The sequence below is a fragment of the Alosa pseudoharengus genome, unplaced genomic scaffold (genome assembly GCF_046254945.1).
Source record: "Alosa pseudoharengus isolate Yale_2024_CS ecotype anadromous, Long Island Sound unplaced genomic scaffold, YU_APseudo_1.1 YU_APseudo_1.1_scf_1, whole genome shotgun sequence".
Classification (NCBI taxonomy): domain Eukaryota; kingdom Metazoa; phylum Chordata; class Actinopteri; order Clupeiformes; family Clupeidae; genus Alosa; species Alosa pseudoharengus.
This window is the reverse complement of record NW_027468564.1, coordinates 28116276-28137240: the sequence shown is the minus strand read 5'-3', so window position 1 is coordinate 28137240 and position 20965 is coordinate 28116276. Positions and strand designations below refer to the sequence as shown.

The 20965-nt window shown below is 43.8% G+C and overlaps 1 protein-coding gene across 1 annotated transcript in view; it reads left to right on the top strand.

The window, feature by feature from the left end:
- The window catches only part of LOC143118071 (complement C3-like), a 182495-nt gene that overhangs the window by 130586 nt on the left and 30944 nt on the right, over positions 1 to 20965 (top strand). The window contains exon 27 of the mRNA XM_076279307.1: positions 9241 to 9380. Within this exon, the coding sequence (XP_076135422.1) occupies positions 9241 to 9380 (140 nt within the window). The remainder of the gene's footprint in view (positions 1 to 9240; positions 9381 to 20965) is intronic.

Genomic DNA, 20965 nt, shown 5'->3' with positions numbered 1-20965 from the left:
CTCAACAGGGTGTCCAGTCAGAACACGGAAACCAAACTGTCGTTTAAAGATTGATTTCGTTTTATTAGTTGCCTTGCTCAAGGGCACTTCAGCCGTGCCTACTGGTCGGGGTTCGAAGTCCGAAGCGCTAACCAGTAGGCCATGGCTGCCCCTAAAGCTACTGTACATTAATAACGTTTGTAAAAAACCAAACCGTTTGTAAATCTGTCCAGATTTCAGCGAGATAAGAGTATTTGTGTTTGAGTAGATCACTCACCTTACATCAGGTACCACAGAGCCCACCAGATAGCTTGCCTGTGACAAGATGGCCGCCGGTGATGCCGTTCGAGAATCTGCCATAAGACATCTAGCCTTTATTATGTATATCTATGGGAATGACCCTGAAAAGGAGGGTCCTAAACCATGCTTCAGACGAGACACGGCAGGTGAAAACATTGTTTTTTCATGCACTGGTCAATTTCGAGATTTTGAGCTAGTTTGTTACCTTAGCATGTATTCTATCACACTACAACAATCAACAAAGTCTATCAACAAAGTCTGATTTACACATTTAGGTGTTTATTTCATTATATTGTGTCTACTCGCGCCTGTATATTTCTCCTAAATTCAGCAAAAGTTAGCATTCTAACCTTACATGCACTCCCACGACCGTGATCCAAAACATATGTGTAGTACCTTTGGAAAGCTCTGTTTTTCCTGTATCACGCTATGTTATCCATATATGGACACTTCCTTTGTATCAGCAACCAATCGCGAAAGTTCAAAGGCGAGTCTAGGCTGAGAACGGAATCTCATTGGCTGTGTTTCAAGGCTGTTTTCTCAAAATGAGTTTCCTCCCCCACTTTGAACACAAAATCTCCACTTCAGAAGCACTTACATTCACCAAACTTTCTAGACGTATGGTTAACTATATTTAGAAGATTTTTACAGATGGGTTTGTTGATATATTAATCCTAGCCTGACTTACATTTTATGCCTAAAAACATGGCAAAAATGTTTTAAGGCTATTGACAGCATATTCTGATTTACAGGATAACAAAAGTACATATTCCTCTGTAATTTTCCCCCATGAAATATCTGAACACAATGAAAACATAATTTTGAACCTGGCTGTATCCAATGCTCAGTTTTCATGTTTTAAAATGTATGCAAATTAACACATATTTAATTAGATTATTGTGAATGGGCTAGCGGTACCCTGGGTGCGGGTGAGGCAAGGCTCGACACTTTGAGGTAGAAGGAGGCTCACGAGGCAAGATGTACAAGCATAAGCTGTGGTTTATTCTTAAAAAAAGTGCAGTTCCAGGAATACCCACACGGGGTGAAATGCCAAATGTAGTCCCAACATTACATGAAAATTCCAAAATAATCCAAAAATACCCAAAGATGCAAATTAAATAAATGTCCAACAAAAATACTGGGCTTCTAGCTATTAGCTTGTAGCTTCCGGTTTGGCACAAGCAAAAACCATACCTTTTAGCCAGTAAAAAAAAACACACATCAGCAGAGCATTGTACTTACAGCACATCAGCATTTAGCTCTTACCCCATCGCTCTCCCGAACAGAAATGAGGCTCCCTTTTAACAAGGAAACCCCTCCCTTCCAAATTGACCCCAATCAGAGCCAAGTGGCTCACCCCATTTCCCCCGTACAGTTAAGTATATCACACAAAAGTATTTACACAAACAATAAATCCCTCTAAATCAAAATATACATAATCGCGATTATCCACCACCAATATACATTCATAACAACATAACAACAAGGCAATAAACATTCATATCATGGCTAAATGCACGCCATCCCTCCCCCCCAATGTTCACAATGCACGCTCCCACAGCTCCGAGGCTGGAGAGAAAACCCCTCCTCTGCCAGCAGGCGCGCTTCGCATGGGCAGTTGAGCTGGAAGGTAAGTGACAGGTAAGTTGGGTATGCTTTTGTGTTCGCGGCTATGGGGAAATTAACGGTGGAAAATGTGTGGAAAATGAGACATGGCAGTGGGGCCCTCACTACGTGTCAAAGATGGTATGTAAATTACTCTGTGGCAGAAGGGAGAAATGATAAATGAGTGCGTTTTAATGTCGCGTTTCACTGTCGCGGTTGCAATGGCGCCGCCCGGACAAACATTCCCCCGCTTCCCCCCTACAAGTCCACAAACTTTTCCCCAGTCCTGGCATGTTGCCCAAGTTCCCAGCAAACATACAAACATTGTCCATAAGCATTACATTGTCCACAAGCATTACATTGTCCATCAAAGTCCTGGTGTGTTTCGTACGTGTATGTGTGTGAGTGTATGCGAGTGTGCGTAAGTATGAATGTGAATACGAAATCCGCGTTGCGCTTTGCTTGCGCAACGTAACAAGGGTACCTGCTGCCAGTAACCTCGCAAAACGCTACTCTATCAAGAGTTCACAGCGTGGCAGTGAGGAGGGGGAAGATCACCTCCTCACAATTATGAATAATTTGGATATATGTAAACATTGTAATGTTTAATGTAATACATTTTTTTCTCATACTAATGTAAGTAATCAACTGGGGAAGTTTCATAGTGATATCTGTTTGTTAACAATTTTATCCTAGTCATCCTTCAGGCTAACTAAGTGGCTGATCAAAATAATATTACCTATTGTAGTGTATGGAGATACACTAATAAGTAAACGGTGTATTTAACGTCAAAGGTATTTGTTATGTGACCCTTGACCTCAGGTGTTATTGGAGGCTGCCGTTGCATAAAGGTAAGCGCGCCACTCTGGTGCGCTCTCTGGAGAAAAGACCAAGCGAGAGGTCACGGTTGAGTTCTTGTTACCATGTTACCTCAGTTAGCAAATAAAGAGGAAGATCCAAAGAACACATATCGTTGTATATTGCAGTCCTTTTTGTAGATACACGACACCTATTCACATAAATGGAATAACATTGCTTGACTAAAATCCAAGAACAAGAATACAAGAACAAACAGAACTGACTCGACACAAAGCACAACTCAGGGTGTCACAGCCATTCCTTCACATGCTACGTCCATGAAAAGACGAGGCACTGTTAACTTGGGGAGTCCCACTAGGGCACATCCCATCATGCAGGACGGTGGTGTCTACGGACCCCTCTGTAACGGGGTTGGGGGCAGTCTGGGAAGGCAGGTCAGTTCCGGGTGCTTGGAATCACCCATGGGGGGACGAGCATATAAATGTGCTGGAGCTGAAGGTGGTCCATATGGCCCTGCTGGAGCTTCTCGCTCTCATCAGGAACAGAAATGTTTTGGTGAGAACAGACAACACCTCTGTGGTGTACAGTGTTGGGTATCGTTACTTTTGAAAGTAGTTACGTTACTACGTTACTATCAATTAAAAGTAATCCGTTACGTTACTACGTTACCTATAAATAAAAGTAACGCGTTAGAGTACTCGTGCGTTACCGACGCGTTTGGGGTGCGTCTCCGCCTGCAGCAGCAGCACACATCCTCCTTTAGATGCACCGACAGTGCTGACTGTTTATGAATCAATCATGAACCTAACTGTAGGATAATGACAGGAAAGACAGTCAGCATATTGCACGTTTTATTTAACAGGCATTCATCATTTGAGAATTAGAACAGCTTCCATGAATAGCATATACCGGTAATAGGCAGAGTAATAGCCTAATAAAAACAAAAACAAAAAAACAGTAAACATCCTTGTCCGATGTCGTTTCCTCTTTTTTCATTTTAACATAAGAATGTAGCTTACCGTATTAGGCTGCGCACAAAAGAACAGTGCATCACACTATTAATAGCCTAAATTAACAAGGCACGCAACCTTCAAAATAATGCGCGTACCTCCAAGAATCAAACACACGTAGCTTACACACACAGGTGCGCCCGCGCGCACACACACACACAGGGGCGCCTGCAGGAATTAATGCTATGGTACGCACACTCAATCACTCGTGAACTATTTTTGTCCGTTTTAGGTCCGTGCATTGGTCAGCAAAAAAGTAGCCTACATAGCATAACAACATCCACATGCAATAATACAACGACAATGTCTACAATGACCTACTCATTTGGACAACTTGATACAGCCCTATACAGGCTAAAGTTACCTTTAGTTTTGTTCTATAGCGTAACGTGACGTCTGGCTTTAGTGCAGTCTAACGTTCTGACAAGCACACCAATTGCCTACCTTGTTCTTGCCCATCTGGAATAACTCCTAGCTTTGCTGCCTCCATCCTTTGTTTTCGTTGTTTAAACTTGTGATATCCATTGATGAGTATTGAGTTAGTGAATTAGCCCAACATTGTGCGCTGATAACCATATATAGATAGCCGAGTAAAAGAAAACAACAAGTAGCCTATTGCGTGTCTGCGTGCGTATTCTCTCTCCTGCTCAAACAAAATGCGTGCACGTTAATTTTGATAACGTGTTCACTAACTTTACGTAATAGAAAATGGTAAATAACCTAATGGCATGCAGCTAAAGGCATACTGTGCATAGTTGGGAAGGTATGGTAGGCCAATTTGGTGTGAATACACACACACAAGGGAAATTTTCTGTTGTTGAGTAGCTTGATGGTACCACAGTATGGACGTGCACCTGCAGGCGCGCCTGCACACACAGACACACACACACACACACACACAGAGAGGCAAGGAGCAGGGCAGACGCAAGCAGCCACATCTGACTAAATACAGAAAAGCAGGGACTTTTCTTTCCTTATCGAGGGAAATTCTTAAAGTAACGGAGTAACGAGTGCTTATTTTGGAAAATAACGGAGTTACTGATTACTGAATTCGCAAAACTAACGCGTTAGATTACTCGTTACTGAAAAAAACTAATAAGAGTCAGTGTTGCAGTCAAGTCACTATGCCTCGAGTCCGAGTCCAGGTTCGAGTCCTCAGTGTTCAAGTCCGAGTCAAGTAGTTTACACACACAGGTGCGCCCGCGCGCACACACACACACAGGGGCGCCTGCAGGAATTAATGCTATGGTACGCACACTCAATCACTCGTGAACTATTTTTGTCCGTTTTAGGTCCGTGCATTGGTCAGCAAAAAAGTAGCCTACATAGCATAACAACATCCACATGCAATAATACAACGACAATGTCTACAATGACCTACTCATTTGGACAACTTGATACAGCCCTATACAGGCTAAAGTTACCTTTAGTTTTGTTCTATAGCGTAACGTGACGTCTGGCTTTAGTGCAGTCTAACGTTCTGACAAGCACACCAATTGCCTACCTTGTTCTTGCACATCTGGAATAACTCCTAGCTTTGCTGCCTCCATCCTTTGTTTTCGTTGTTTAAACTTGTGATATCCATTGATGAGTATTGAGTTAGTGAATTAGCCCAACATTGTGCGCTGATAACCATATATAGATAGCCGAGTAAAAGAAAACAACAAGTAGCCTATTGCGTGTCTGCGTGCGTATTCTCTCTCCTGCTCAAACAAAATGCGTGCACGTTAATTTTGATAACGTGTTCACTAACTTTACGTAATAGAAAATGGTAAATAACCTAATGGCATGCAGCTAAAGGCATACTGTGCATAGTTGGGAAGGTATGGTAGGCCAATTTGGTGTGAATACACACACACAAGGGAAATTTTCTGTTGTTGAGTAGCTTGATGGTACCACAGTATGGACGTGCACCTGCAGGCGCGCCTGCACACACAGACACACACACACACACACACACAGAGAGGCAAGGAGCAGGGCAGACGCAAGCAGCCACATCTGACTAAATACAGAAAAGCAGGGACTTTTCTTTCCTTATCGAGGGAAATTCTTAAAGTAACGGAGTAACGAGTGCTTATTTTGGAAAATAACGGAGTTACTGATTACTGAATTCGCAAAACTAACGCGTTAGATTACTCGTTACTGAAAAAAACTAATAAGAGTCAGTGTTGTAGTCAAGTCACTATGCCTCGAGTCCGAGTCCAGGTTCGAGTCCTCAGTGTTCAAGTCAAGTCCGAGTCGAGTCCACTACTCATCCGAGTCAAGTCCGAGTCGAGTCACTATTGATCCGCGTTGAGTCCGAGTCGAGTCCCTATTGATCAAGTCGAGTCCAAGTCCAGCACTAAAGTAAGCATAGCCTACATGTCGTTCCATTTTTTTCCATTGCGGATGAAATCCTTAAAAGCAAAACTGACAATCTTCTGTCTCCAAGGGGTGCCATCACTTGTGTGAAAGTAGTATTGCCAAATTTCTTGCCAAACCCAATGTGTTGTATTTATTATATCGGAGAGAATACCATACCATAGCTATACCATAGCCTATAGGCCTACTCATAATAAATGAGCAATCCACATCCCAATCACACAGGCCATTAAGTCACATTATGCTGTTACTGACTGCTGACAATTGTATAGGCAGTGTTGTAGAAGTTCATACTTCACAACAGCTAGATGAACGTTGGAGTAGGCCTATTTTGTAAGAGGTAGTGTGGATCATAAAAGGGCATTTTTTAAAATTCTGGCTGTTAAATAGCCTACACAATTTTAGCGCAGTTTGGGAGGGACAGGAGCAGGGCCTGTCTTGGTAGCTTCTTTCTGACTCCCGTGACGTGAACACTGGCTACCGGCAACTGCATAATTATGTTATCACTTCACTGACACTATGGAGACATATTTCACGTCAACAATAGAGATGAAAACTAGCTTTATGTTAACGAAGATGTAGATCATCTGCCTAATTAATTTATTTGTGCAACAGGCCACGTTCATTTCAGCGAGATGAGTGAAATAAATGTTTTTTTAAGCTGCCATCGCCATACTATTTGCTACGATATTCACCTGTTAGAAATAGAACACGTTGCTATTTCCTTTTTTTCGTGCAGTGGATTAGGCTATCAAATCGCTAGTTTGAACAGTAACAGTAATCCAGTTCATTCGTGGTTTTAAATATAGTTGTTTCTGGCCTACCCACGAGAGGTTCAGTTTGTCAGTTTCACTTGCGCAGACACGTAGGCCTACATTGACACTACATGGACAGTCTACTAGGCAATTTAATGTTATGCTTCTATATTTTATGACACCAAAATTAAGAACTATGCTATATCTTGATCGGGAAAACGTTTAGTTTATTTTTCTTTCATCCGATAATAGCCTGCTGCAGTGCAAATTAACAAACAGAAGCACGGCAGGGCACGCCCCGAATGAAAATGAATGAATGGAACCTCGCTTCTCGCGTCAGTCATGGAAAACACTGTTCACCAAGTCACGATGATCAGCTATCCAACAGCAGTGTGTGTTGTTTAGCCTAGGCTGAGTGTAATCTTAGGTAATGTTATGTCATGTATGAGAACTAATATTGTCTGGCAATAGCCTACTACATTGAAATAGCGGCGGCCATATCTCCAGGCATTTTGGTGTTAAAGTTAACGTTTGCTTTGCATGTGAACATGATGTGACTTGCGATGTAGCCTACGATACGAAGCAGTAGCCTAACATTCCCTTGAACTAAAATTAGTATTACGAATAATTTAGATATTAAAATCATATAGCAAATTATAGCCTAATGACATACTACAATTATAGCCTTATGATATATTACAAAAAAAAGTCGAGTCCTCGACGAGTCATCGCGAGTGCGAATGCACGAGTCCGAGTCCAAGTTCGAGTCATCAGTGCTCAAGTCCAAGTCAAGTCACGAGTCTCTAAATCTAATGACTCGGACTCGAGTTCGAGTCTCGGACTCGAGTACTACAACACTGATAAGAGTACTCTAACGCGTTACTTGTAACATGTTACCCCCAACACTGGTGGTGTACCACATAAATCACCAAGGGGGCACAAGGTCCCTGGGTGCCTCCAGGTGGCCAGGGGGCTGCTGATATAGGCCTTTATACATCTACGTATACGTATATGTATATATACATTTTTGATCCCGTGAAGGAAATTTGGTCTCTGCCTTTATTCTAATCTGTGAATTAGTGAAACACACTCAGCACACAGTGAACACACAATGAGGTGAAGCACACACTAATCCCGGCGCAGTGAGCTGCCTGCAACAACAGCAACGCTCGGGGAGCAGTGAGGGGTTAGGTGCCTTGCTCAAGGGCACTTTAGCCATGCCTACTGGTCAGGGTTCGAACTGGCTACCCTCCGGTTGCAAGTCCGAAGCGCTAACCAGTAGGCCACAACTGAGGGCAATGAATATTCCAGGGCAGCAGACCTCCTGTCCAGAACAGGCTCCCTCCCTGGCGTGTGGAGACTGCATCCAGAGGTGGTATCTCAGCTGTGGTCTCGGTTCGGCTGAGCCCAAGCCGACCTATTTGCGTCCTCAGAGACGACTCACTGCAAGAGGTGGTTTTCATTGGGGGGCAGCGGGGGCGCTGCTCGGCCAGGAGGCTCTAGACTTCCTTCGCCCCTCTTTCCCTGATCCCCCATGTGCTTCACAGGATTCTCACAGGCCGTCACAGGGTCCTGTTGATAGCCCCGAGGTGGCCAGGGAGATGCTGGTTTCCTGCTCTCCTCTGCCTGCTGGGCTAAGTGCTAAGTGAAATGGGCTAAGTGCTAGCAGAGTGGTGCTGCGCACCACAGCGATTGAATGCAGGCATTGAGACAAGAGAGGAATGTATCGACTAGTCTCAGATAAGGGAATACCATAGTTTAATATGAAAAAACGGTGCTCCTTTAAGAGTTTCTTTTTGATTTCAAAACAATGCATTTCAGCTACATGTGGCACAGATTTGTGGGTAATGCAGTTCGTTTTAGGACTACATTCATTGCCCAAAGTTGTCAAGGACCTCATTACCCATACATCTACTGCAACTTAAGCACGCACTGAAGATATCTTGATTGCTCTGCATTGGTCGTTTGTTTGACAGTTTTTACTCTTTTGTTTTTCTCCGGGTCAAACAAAACAAAACAAATCAAAATACCAAGAAAAGTATTAGTTTCTGTGGCTAGTGGCTGAGAACGCGTCCGCTCTGCAATGGGCTAGATGGACGTCAACGGGGTAATCTGAAGTGAGTGACTCACAAAAAGTGCAAAGTTTATAATGTTTCGCCACACTATTTGAGTTAAACGAGCACGGTGGTGTCTCACACGGAACCAACTCGTATTCCATAGGTCATGAAATGGTTCAAATGCCCCAAACGCGCTTATAGCTTATGCCCCCTATAGGTTAGCGTTATAGCGAATTTCGAAGCGCTGCAGCCAGGGCAAATCTCTGGTTTGATTGAATAAATTTGTGTTTGGTTTTTTGCTTACCCCAACACAGGGTGACCCTAAGGAAAACAATTTTGGATTTCTGCTTTTAGGTATCTGTGTGGCAGACCCCTATGACATGGTGGTGAGTAAGGACTTCTTCATTGACCTGAAGCTTCCCTACTCTGCTGTGCGTAACGAGCAGATAGAAATCAAAGCCATCCTCTACAACTACATTAGGAAGAAGATAAAGGTAAATGTGTGCTTCAGAGTCATTTGTTATCATCAAAAAAAGAAAGTGGTAAACTATATATATATATATATATACAGCTCTGGGGAAAAAATTAAGAGACCACTGTACATTTTTCTGATGGTCTGATGAATATGATGGTCAATTCATTTGAATGTCACTCAACAAACGTAGGATATATATATATATCAGTGGCGGCTGGTGGTTAAAAAAATAACGGAGGAAGGAATGTCTGCTTGATTGGCGTTAGTGGCAAATGTGAGGTTGTGATGGTGTTGGTGGCATATGTGAACAATAGAGTATGTAGGCCGCCTACCCAGACACATTTATGGCAGCAGTATGTACTATGTAGCATTTTAACTGGCAATGTTGTACAATAAATGCTGTTCTGACATTCTCGGGGGGGGGGGGAGCGGGGGTGACGGACGACGACGACAATTCGTCCAGGGAAGATGGACTTTGTAATATAATTTAAATATATAAGTCACTTTGGATAATAGTGCTAAATTAATAAATGTAAATGTAAATAAATGTAAATTTAGGTCTGGGAAGTCAGGGAAGATATGTAGATCTAGTTATGAAATACTGTTTTCCAGATGTGCAAAATTACGGAAAGTCTGGAGGTTTTGCTCAGTGTAATACATTGGCAGAAAAGTCTATAATAATAAAAATAGACACTTGTTTTATAAAACCATGTAACTATTTACCATTAAAAATAGACCTTAAATGTGGTTATTTGTAACATGCTATTGTTTTTAAAGCCAAATCCAATGCCCAATGCCCATTGATACAGGTCTATCGGCAGACTGTCTGATCTTTTCCACCAAAAATCTCAATGTAGCCCCTTGTTTTAGTGTTACCGGTTACTTTGAGAAGTTCACCAGGTTCCATTGTCCCAAAACTAATACATTGACCCAAAACTAATACATTTCTATGGCTATTCTCCACATTAGAAAAGAAAAGTTAGAAAAGTATTCTTTTGGGATGTTTTTCAACCAGAGGGACCTGGTGACCTTCTCAAAGGAAACTGTAACATTAAAAGCAAGAGGCTACACTGAGATTCTGGAGGAAAAGATCAGGCAGTGTGCGATGAGATAATTGGACCATTAAACCTTACAATGATCCAAAACATACAGCCAAACAAGGCAAGAAATGGTTAACTGAGAACAATGTCAACATTTTACAGTGGCCCAGCCAGAGTCCAAACCTCAATCAGTCAAAAAAGTTAGCACAAGGCCAAAGTGATGGCAAATAATCGTTCCTGCATCAAAACCCAGATTGCTGCTAAAAAGGTGCGGTCTACAATCATTGTGGAGACATGGAGAGGCTTGGTAGGTATTATAAGATCCATTTCGAGAGATTTGATGGCAATTAAAGATATTTCCATTGATTATTTAAAAAGGGTACAAATAATTTTGGACATGGTCCAAACCTGAGAATATATGTCAAAATCTGAGTATATAGCCTATATCAAAACCCTGAATATATATATGTCAAAACCTGAGAATATATATCAAAATCTGAATATGTATATATATCAAAACCCTGAATATATAGGTCAAAACCTGAGAATATATATCAAAACCCTGAATATATAAAGAGAGTATAATACATGAGAGTATATAATATAATAATATATTATTTTTCTGTGGAGTTGTGGAATTGTCAATCTGCAGTGAACAAAGCAGACTTCATTCCTGCTCTGGCCTCACAGTTATCGGAAAGATGTGGATTCCCGACAAACACGGGACGTCTCCCGGACCTTATGCGAACATTCACAACGTCCCCGATTGGTCGACGTCCGGTGCCGGACTTTCTGGGGACGTCACCGTCAGGTCCCCCGGATGACATTCGCATTTGGTCATTTCAAAGACGTCTGTGACGGTCTGCTACTTAAAGTGACCCAAATGCAGGACAACACACCAAGAGTAGATTCTACTGACTTTACTTACAGCGTGCAGCACAGGGATATTACAACAATGACACAGAAGGAACATAACAAAACTAGGGGTTTATATACACAGGGACTTAACAAGGCTAACAAGGCACAGGTGGACACGAAACAAGGTAAAACAAGAGACAGGTGAACACCGGGCTGGAAATCATAATTAAACTAGCAGACTAATAATGAGGAACAGGTGAGGGGCGGAGACACAGGGAACTGAGACATGGCAAGACAAACAAAGGAGCACATGGCTGACAGGAACTAAAATACAGGGACAGGAAGTAAACACAGGAGCACACGGCACAGGAGGTAAACAAAGGAGGGACAGGGAACACAGGATCGTTACAGTACCCCCCCTTTAAGGGCCGGATTCCAGACGGCCCAACAGAAAAAAAAGGAGAAGTCCAAGCAGGGTGGGTGGAGGGGGCCAAAGGCAGGAGGGCCAGGCGGGCGGCCGGGCGGACGGCCGGTCAGGGACGGCAGTTCAGGCGGGCGGCCGGGCGGACGGCCGGACAGGGACAGAGGGTTAGGCGGACGGCCGGGTGGATGGCCGGTCAGGGACGGCGGTTCAGGCAGGCGGCCGGGTGGATGGCCGGTCAGGGACGGCGGTTCAGGCAGGCGGCCGGGTGGACGGCCGGTCAGAGCCCGAGCCTGTGTCGGAGCTGGATCAGGATCCGGAGCCTGAGTCGGAGCAGGATCAGGGTCGAAAGCCTGAGTCGGAGCTGGAGCAGGATCGGGAGCAGGATCAGGTGCCGGAGTCGGAGCTGGAGCAGGATCGGGAGCAGGATCAGGGTCGAAAGCCTAAGTCAGAGCTGGAGCAGGATCAGGTGCTGGAGTCGGAGCTGGAGCAGGAGCTGGAGCCAGATCCGGAGCAGGAGCTGGAACTGGAGCCAGGACTGGAGCCAAAGTCGGTACTGGAGCTTGAGCCGGTGCAGGAGTCTGACTAGGGGCTGGAGCTGGAGCCGGAATCGGAACCGGAATCGGGGCTGGAGCCGGAGCCGGAATCGGGGCTGGAGCCGGAATCGGAACTGGAGTGGGAGCCGGAATCGGGGCTGGAGCGGGAGCCGGAATGTCAGGAGGCGGATCCGGCTCGGGCAGAGGCGGGGCCGGAAAGACAGGCAGAGGCTGGGTTGCCGGCTTGGCGTCGGGAGACGCAGCTGCAGGCGTGGCGTCGGGAGACGCGGCTGCAGGCGTGGCGTCGGGCGACTGGGCTGCAGGCATGGCGTCGGGCGACTGGGCTGCAGGCGTGGCGTCGGGAGACGCGGCTGCAGGCGTGGCGTCGGACGACTGGGCTGCAGGTGTGGCTGCAGGCGTGGCGTCGGGAGACGCGGCTGCAGGCGTGGCTGCAGGCGTGGCGTCGGGCGACTGGGCTGCAGGCACCGGAGTAGGGACTGGAGCCAGAGCCGGTGCTGGAGCCAGAGCGGGGACTGGAGCCGGAGCAGGACTCGGAGCAGGAGCTGGAGTCGGTACTCGAGCTTGAGCCAGCGCAGGAGTCGGTACTCGAGCTTGAGCCAGTGCAGGAGTCGATACTCGAGCTTGAGCCAGCGCAGGAGTCTGACTCGGGGCTGGAGAGGGAACTGGCGCCGGAATCGGGACTGGAGCCGGAGCCGGAATCGGGGCTGGAGCCAGAGCCAGAATCGGGGCTGGAGCAGGAGCCGGAGTCGGTACTGGAGCTTGAGCCAGCGCAGGAGTCTGACTCGGGGCTGGAGAGGGAACTGGCGCCGGAATCGGGACTGGAGCCGGAGCCGGAATCGGGGCTGGAGCCAGAGCCGGCGCAGGAATCTGACTCGGGGCTGGAGAGGGAGCTGGAACCGGAATCGGAACTGGAGCCGGAATCGGAACTGGAGTTAGAGCGGGAGTCAAACTCGGGACTGGAGGGAGGCGAGGAGCCGGGACAGAGCACGGAAGCGTCACTGGAGGAGCGTACTGTGGGGCTGCCACTGAAGGACACAAAGGGCTGGCCACTGGAGGAGACAAGGCTTGGGAAGGCACCGAAACAGGGACAGAAAACCCAGAGGCAGAAATGGCCTCTGCGGTATCAGGATCAGAGAGGTGCTTAGGGAAACCTTCATGGTCTGTTGACCATTCCTCAGTGGACCAGTGGTCGTCGTTGTAGTCTTCGGTGGACCAGACGTCCTCATCGTCCACCCAGAACTGCTCCCAAGGAAGCTCCCAAGGAACGTTCGAATCGAAATCAAATTTCAAAAACTGATAAATGCCCGCTGGGTCTATGTTTTGCTGTGTCATTCTGTCACGGTCTGTCACGGGCTGCTACTTAAAGTGACCCAAACGCAGGACAACACACCAAGAGTAGATTCTACTGACTTTACTTACAGTGTGCAGCACAGGGATATTACAACAATGACACAGAAGGAACATAACAAAACTAGGGGTTTATATACACAGGGACTTAACAAGGCTAACAAGGCACAGGTGGACACGAAACAAGGTAAAACAAGAGACAGGTGAACACCGGGCTGGAAATCATAATTAAACTAGCAGACTAATAATGAGGAACAGGTGAGGGGCGGAGACACAGGGAACTGAGACATGGCAAGACAAACAAAGGAGCACATGGCTGACAGGAACTAAAACACAGGGACAGGAAGTAAACACAGGAGCACATGGCACAGGAGGTAAACAAAGGAGGGACAGGGAACACAGGATCGTTACAACGTCCTAAGGACGTCCTTGTGTGGGCCCGACAATAACGTTATAGCGGGGACATCAAGGGGACGTTTGGCAGCGGAGTTGAGAGAGCACTGGCTACAGCCTGCAGGACGGAGACATCCACATCCATGCGCAACATTGAGGTCAGCTTAGGATCAGCTACACACAGCATTCGGAAGAAGTACACCATTGGTGGCCACCGATGAAAGTAAGTAACATGTATGGCTGTGTATGTAGCTGATTAAGTTTTCAATAACTGAATGAAACTGAATAAAAGGTTGTCAAATATTAACGTATAACGTAACGTTCTGTAATTTTCCTCTGGGGATGAATAAAGTATCTATCTATCTAACATAGCAATTAGCTCACCTTTAGCAGGTTTAGCGGCTCATTAGCCTACCGTAGTCTACGGCAACATACAGTTTATGAAGTTGTGCGTCTATGAACAAAGTAGGTTCACTGCAGATATGTGAATTATTTCGAGTTTAACGTTAATGTATAACGTTACAAACTAGGAAATGGATTTTATCAAATTCATGTTAGCTGATGTGATGCTTGGTTACAATGCACATTTCTTCAGATAACTGTCATTACGTGATGCATGTAACATGCTCTAAAATCTAAATAGGCAGTGTTTTATCTAACCTAGTCATGTACTTGTTATCTGTTTTATTTTCAGAACCACACATACGGCCGAGTTGGGGCTGAACCAATGAATTTTGGAGCTGAATACAATACAATAAAACTAGTGAAATGTTAAAAACAGACCATGTAGCATTTGTTTAGGGTTGCCTAGCAACAGAAGGGACTTTGCTTAATTTCTAAAGCAAAACAGTCTACATTGCAGAAGAGTTACGGACACTGCTTCTTCATGACTTGTTTAAATGTCATTGTAATTTCTTTGACGCATGCTCGCGTTTAAAAGTGTCAAGCATAGCTGTCCCCGATGTCACAGCAGCTCCTTGTGGAAACAGCAAAGAAGAGTGCACATATCCGATGAGATTTCTGACGAGGAGCAGAAGATCTCTGGCCTTACCAGAGCCTTACTGTTTATGAATAAAAAATGATATGGAATAGAAACCTCTGCAATCTATTTCTTTCAGAAAGATCATCAATTTTCAGAAGATCATCTCCGCAAAGTTCTGTGAAAATTGGATGAAATTTGTTTGGACTAAATCCAATATGGCGGAGGTCCAATATGGCGGAAAGTGACGTAATAGCGGTTATTGAACTCAAGTCGGTCCAGGGATTCCAACAGTGCCTGATTTTGTGAAAATAGGACGCACCGTTCAATGGTCACATGCGTGAATGCAATCCAGGTTCAACCCATTGGTAGCGCTAGAGTGTTGGGCACAGAGTTCTGTAAATTGGTGAGAGTGATCATGGGACAGTCCTGAATCAGTGAGTTGAATTTCATAACTTTAGACCCTGCAGTTCAATTTTCGGCCAAATTTTGACCCGTTGCTGGCGCTAGAAACGGGTTTAGAGATCTGTAAATGAGTGTGAGTGGTCAGTGGAGTGTCCCGAAACTTTCTGCCAAATTTCATCACTTTTTAGCGTATCGAAACCAATCTTGGTATATGGACTTCAGACCACATCCTGAGGACGCACAATAAATTAAGTGACCGATGACCACAAGGGGCACTATAATTTGCATCACTTTCTTGTATCAACACCAAATTTGGTCCATGGACTTGGCACACCATCCACGAATGGTCCAGGACACGAAAAAACCTTTCGACTTTCGACCACTAGGGGGTGCTAAAGTTACAGGAAATGAGCTAATATCTCGGCAAGGCTTTCAGATATCGGAAGCAAACTTGGTTCATGGACTTGGGACCATAGACATAATATACTATAGACGCTGCATCGACCGCTACTCCCTACTAGCGCTGACGAGACGTGGAGCCGCCATCTTGGACCAGTCATCCACTCCACTCAGTGTAATCTGTTTGGCCGGTGCAATGAGCTGTCAGCGCACTTGATTAATCATATCTCACTGAATACTGAACAGATTTTCACACGTTTTTTTTTTGCTGCAAAGGTCATACATTGTTCGAAAATACAAAATACAACCAATAGTACGGTAATGTTAAATCTTAGTTGTGAAAAGTAAATCCCCCGAGTATGGTCCGCCGATTTGAGCAGGAACATGATGTACAGTGCTGTCATCTTGTGTTTTGAGCATTGAGGAGTATGACAGGTCCAAGATGGCGGCCGCATTTCTTGTTTCCAGCAGCCAATGCGGCGTCTATGTAGATGTCTATGTTTATGTCTATGCTTGGGACCACATCCTAAGGACGCACAATAAATTTAGTCACCGTTGACCACAAGGGGCGCTATAATTACCAACACTTTCTCGTATCGACACCAAACTTCGTACGTAGACTCAGGACCACATCCTGAGGACAGACAATAAATTTAGTCACGGTTGACCACAAGGGGCGCTCTAATTAGCAACACTTTCTTGTATCGACACCAAACTTGGATCGTAGACTCGGGACCACATCCTGAGGACGCACAATAAATTTAGGCACCATTGACCACAAGGGGCGCTATAATTAGCAACACTTTCTTGTACTGACACCAAACTTGGTACGTAGAATTGGGACCACATCCTGAGGACTCACAATAAATTTAGTCACCGTTGACCACAAGGGGCGCTATAATTAGCAACACTTTCTCGTATATCAAACTTGGTATGTTGACTTTGATAGTTTGATTGACTGTCTACTGTATGCACAATTGCACAATTTCAACTCAAATTTTGCTGCTCTTATTTTCTTCATTGTATGTGCCTTCTTATTTTTACTTTTTATATTGTTTACTTGAATGTTATGTTTGTCTGTGGACCTAATTGGTAAAATATGTCTTGTCTCCACCGTGGGATAGTAGGAAACGTAATTTCGATCTCTTTGTATGTCTTGACATGTGAAGAAATTGAGAATAAAGCAGACTTTGATAGTATATTTTTACTACCATATTTCTCTTAAGACTCAATCAGGACGATGCAAGATCAGGATCCAGGCTTTATTCTTTTCAATAAGGGGCCAGTGGCCCTCAAGGGAGAGAAGTACATGTTTATTTCATCCCATCATGGATTTCACCAGATTCTCAGTATTCTCTGACTTCTCTGACTATACAGAAACAGTCTACCATATTTAAAGTTACACACATAGAGAAGGAGTGACCTCTAGGTCCAACCCAGTTTGAATATGCAATAGAAAGGGAGGATGAGGATTAGGCCTTCATCAGGTCTGGTCAGCTTCTATTGTCTTTTAATTAAAACTACCCCCTTTCCTGGGAAGTCCTTCAGAGGCTTGGACACATGCTGTTCTACAAACATTAACATTTCACACCTGGTGATAGGCAAAAGGCATCTAGACAGGCTTTCATTGAATTCGAATCATTCAAGGATAAACAATGGATACACTGCATACAGACCAAAGACACACACAGGATACACATGGGTACAAAAATCACAGATGACTAGAGCCCGACCGATAAAGGATTTTGAAGGCCGATACCGATACAAATATTTGTTGATTTAAAAATCCGATATTCCGATATATCGGCCGATATATATATTTTTTTTCAGAAACACACAACAAAACATTAACAGATTTCCTTAACATTAGTTATTTGTAGTTATTTATGAGTGTTGACAAAAAAATATGATAATGCATATTAAAAACAAACTTGTTTATTTTTAAATAATATTGTCACAGTAGAACATCGAAATATATTAAAGTTCTGATAAATAAAATGTATAAAAATAGATATGAAACTTAGATATGGAACTTAGTCTTTTGAACAAAAACACAATAACAACAACCAAATCAAAGTTACCAGTATTAAAAGACTTGGTAAGCTTCATAAATATAACTTTGAACTAAGACTTAATAATTACAAAAAATAATGATGACATTATTACTATCATCATCATTTGTATTATCATTAAACAAGATAAAGGTCACTCCTAAATGTTTGAGTGTGCGTGTGTAATAATTAGGCTAGTCCCTATTGCCTTATAAGCTACCTTATAATTATAATGTCAGCTTGCTTATCCCTTTACCTGCACTTTTAAAATGATTTCCATCAAGCTACATCAAACCATTTTCAATCATCAGTTGCTGCCTGTCTTCTAAAACCTACTATTTAGTGATCTAAATCCATTATGTAACACGTTAATGCTGCGGCTGAATGACAGTCTGAAACGCACACTTGTCATTGGATTTCACACACGTGTAAAAGAAAAGCTAACTTTTATGCACAAGCTACGTTTTGCACAAGCTACGTTTGATACTTTTTCTCTATGTCTAAATGTTCACTCCTCGCACGTCTAACTTACATTTTACAATGCAGGGACTGTAACTACAGATATACTAGTTATAAATACAGTAATCATTACTTTATTTAGGCAGAATAAGTTCGTTGTGGTTTCCAAGCTCATTAATGTTAACGTTAGCGGTCTTCCACTGATATTCATGGCATTAGCTAGCCTTTTCTAGTCTATGATGAGCCATAATTTAGCAATGGATAACGTCATACTGCAAATTGTAAAACATGCGCTTTCAAAATAACAGGCCGGGGAGAGATACGTCTCACTGCTATAACTGTCACGCTATTAAAGAAATACATCTTCAGTCACATTGTCAAAAGTTAAAAGGACAGACAGTCAACTACACTGTAACAACGTAACGTAATTATGACCGCCGCGCAGCGAAGCGGCGGTCATATAGGTTTAGTCAGATTTGTTTTTTTTTTTTTTTTTTTTTTTTTTTCTTTTTCGCATGTCCAAATTTATGTCAATGATTCCCGGGACACTGAAAGACCGGGGTAGACGAAACTTGGTGGGCATGTAACCCCATATGGATAGCATGGAACCATCGTTTTTCGTTTTGATCTGTAGCCCCCCCGCTGGACTGCACCCCCCGAAAGGAGGGTAGGGCAGACACAGTTTTCTGTGAATATCTCGAGAACTGTAAGGTTTAGGAGGACCATTTTTTTTTTGTATGTTGATCTCAAGGGGCCATGTCAACCCATTCCATAACCACTCATTTCATGTATAGCGCCACCTAGTTAAACACAAAAAAGTAAAAATGAGGTGTTGTAATCGCAGGTATCTGTGACCTAACATAGTGAAAACTGCACGAAATTGGAAGTGTAGGATCATTATGACACCCTCTGAATGCACGCCAAGTTTCGTGGAATTCCGTTCATGGGGGGCCACACAATAAATTAATTTATGTTACTATACACCAACTGGCCTGTAGGTGGCCGGAGACAGTTTTCTGTGAATATCTCGAGAACCGTAGGGCCTAGGAGGTCCACCTTTTTTTTGTATGTTGATCTCATTACCACCCATCCCATTACCACTTATTTCATGTATAGCGCCACCTAGTTAAAAATTAAAAAGCAAAAAATTAGGTGTTTTCATCACAATATCTCTGGCTGACATGGTCAAAACTGCACGAAATTGAAAGTGTAGGATCATTATGACACCCTCCGAATGCATGCCAAGTTTTGTGTACTTTCGTTCATGGGGGGCCTTACAATAAAACAATTTATGTGTACATTTAGTGACGTACACCAACAAGGATTCCCGGGACACTGAAAGACCGGGGTACACAAAACTTGGTGGGCATGTACCCCCACATGGATAGCATGGAACTGTAATTTTTCGTTTTGATCTGTAGCCCCCCCGCTGGACTGGACCCCCCGAAAGGAGGGTAGGCCAGACACAGTTCTCTGTGAATATCTTGAGAACTGTAGGGCCTAGGATGACCATTTTTTCCGTATATTTGCCTCCAGGGGTCATGTTAACCCAGTTCATGTGCACACATGTGCACAAACAGATACACACACACACACACATTCACAGTAATCATGACACATACTCACACAGTAGACATATGTACGCTTTCATGCACAGGCACATACGCAGGCACGCACACACACACACACACACACACACACACACACACACACACACACACACACACACACACACACTCTCACACACACACACACACCCACACACATAACATAAACATAACACAAACAATCAAGAATTTCTCATAATTATGAACAGGCAAGATGGAGGTGGGGTTGTATAAAATGAATTTTACATGTGAAATCTATGAACTAATCATTTTTTGGTACTTGTTGTCTAGCAGATACCAGTGAGAATTGAGTGTGGATAATGCAATTTAGTGAGACAGTTAGAATCATATAGGCCTTTCAGCGTGATTTCTTTTTGTGGAAAAAATGTGCTGGACTGGGCGGCGGTCATATTTTGTACCGCTCTGCGGTACATCTAGTTACAAGCTAATTCCGCTTCACTCTCGACTTATTTAACAGCAGCAAAACTGGACATTGTTTTCACGAATTTTGTCATGCTTATTTGAGTTAAGAGAACTGATGGGGATGCTCTTTTAATTGTTATTCAAGCAATGTATGTCTCGTGACCAAATCACCATGAACACACTTCACTGATGATCTCACTCGCGGATAACTGGTTCTCTCTGCCCGACTCGGCTGTATCAGCAGGTTGCAGGATGTGTGGCGCGTTATTCACGAGTGTTGCCAGCAGGGACAGTTTAGAATGCCCTCTGGTGGACAAACTATACAACGCAGACACTCATGACATGGTTGAAGGGTGTTTCGTCCGTTTTTATTTTATTTTAAAAAAATTCATTTATCGGCCATTATAAATGCCGATACCGATAGTTTGGAAAATGCCTAATATCGGCCGATAATATCGGCCCGCGATAAATCGGTCGGGCTCTACAGATGACCATAAGAAGTACGCATAAGAAGTAACGTTAGGCAACTAAGCCAACAACGTGGGCACAGGTTCCCTGTTAAATCCCAAGATGAAAATGCTCATTAACCAACTACTATATTCTTACTACATCAAATATTAACGTAACCTAACATATCTTAGTATCAGTGTTGGGCAAGTTACTTC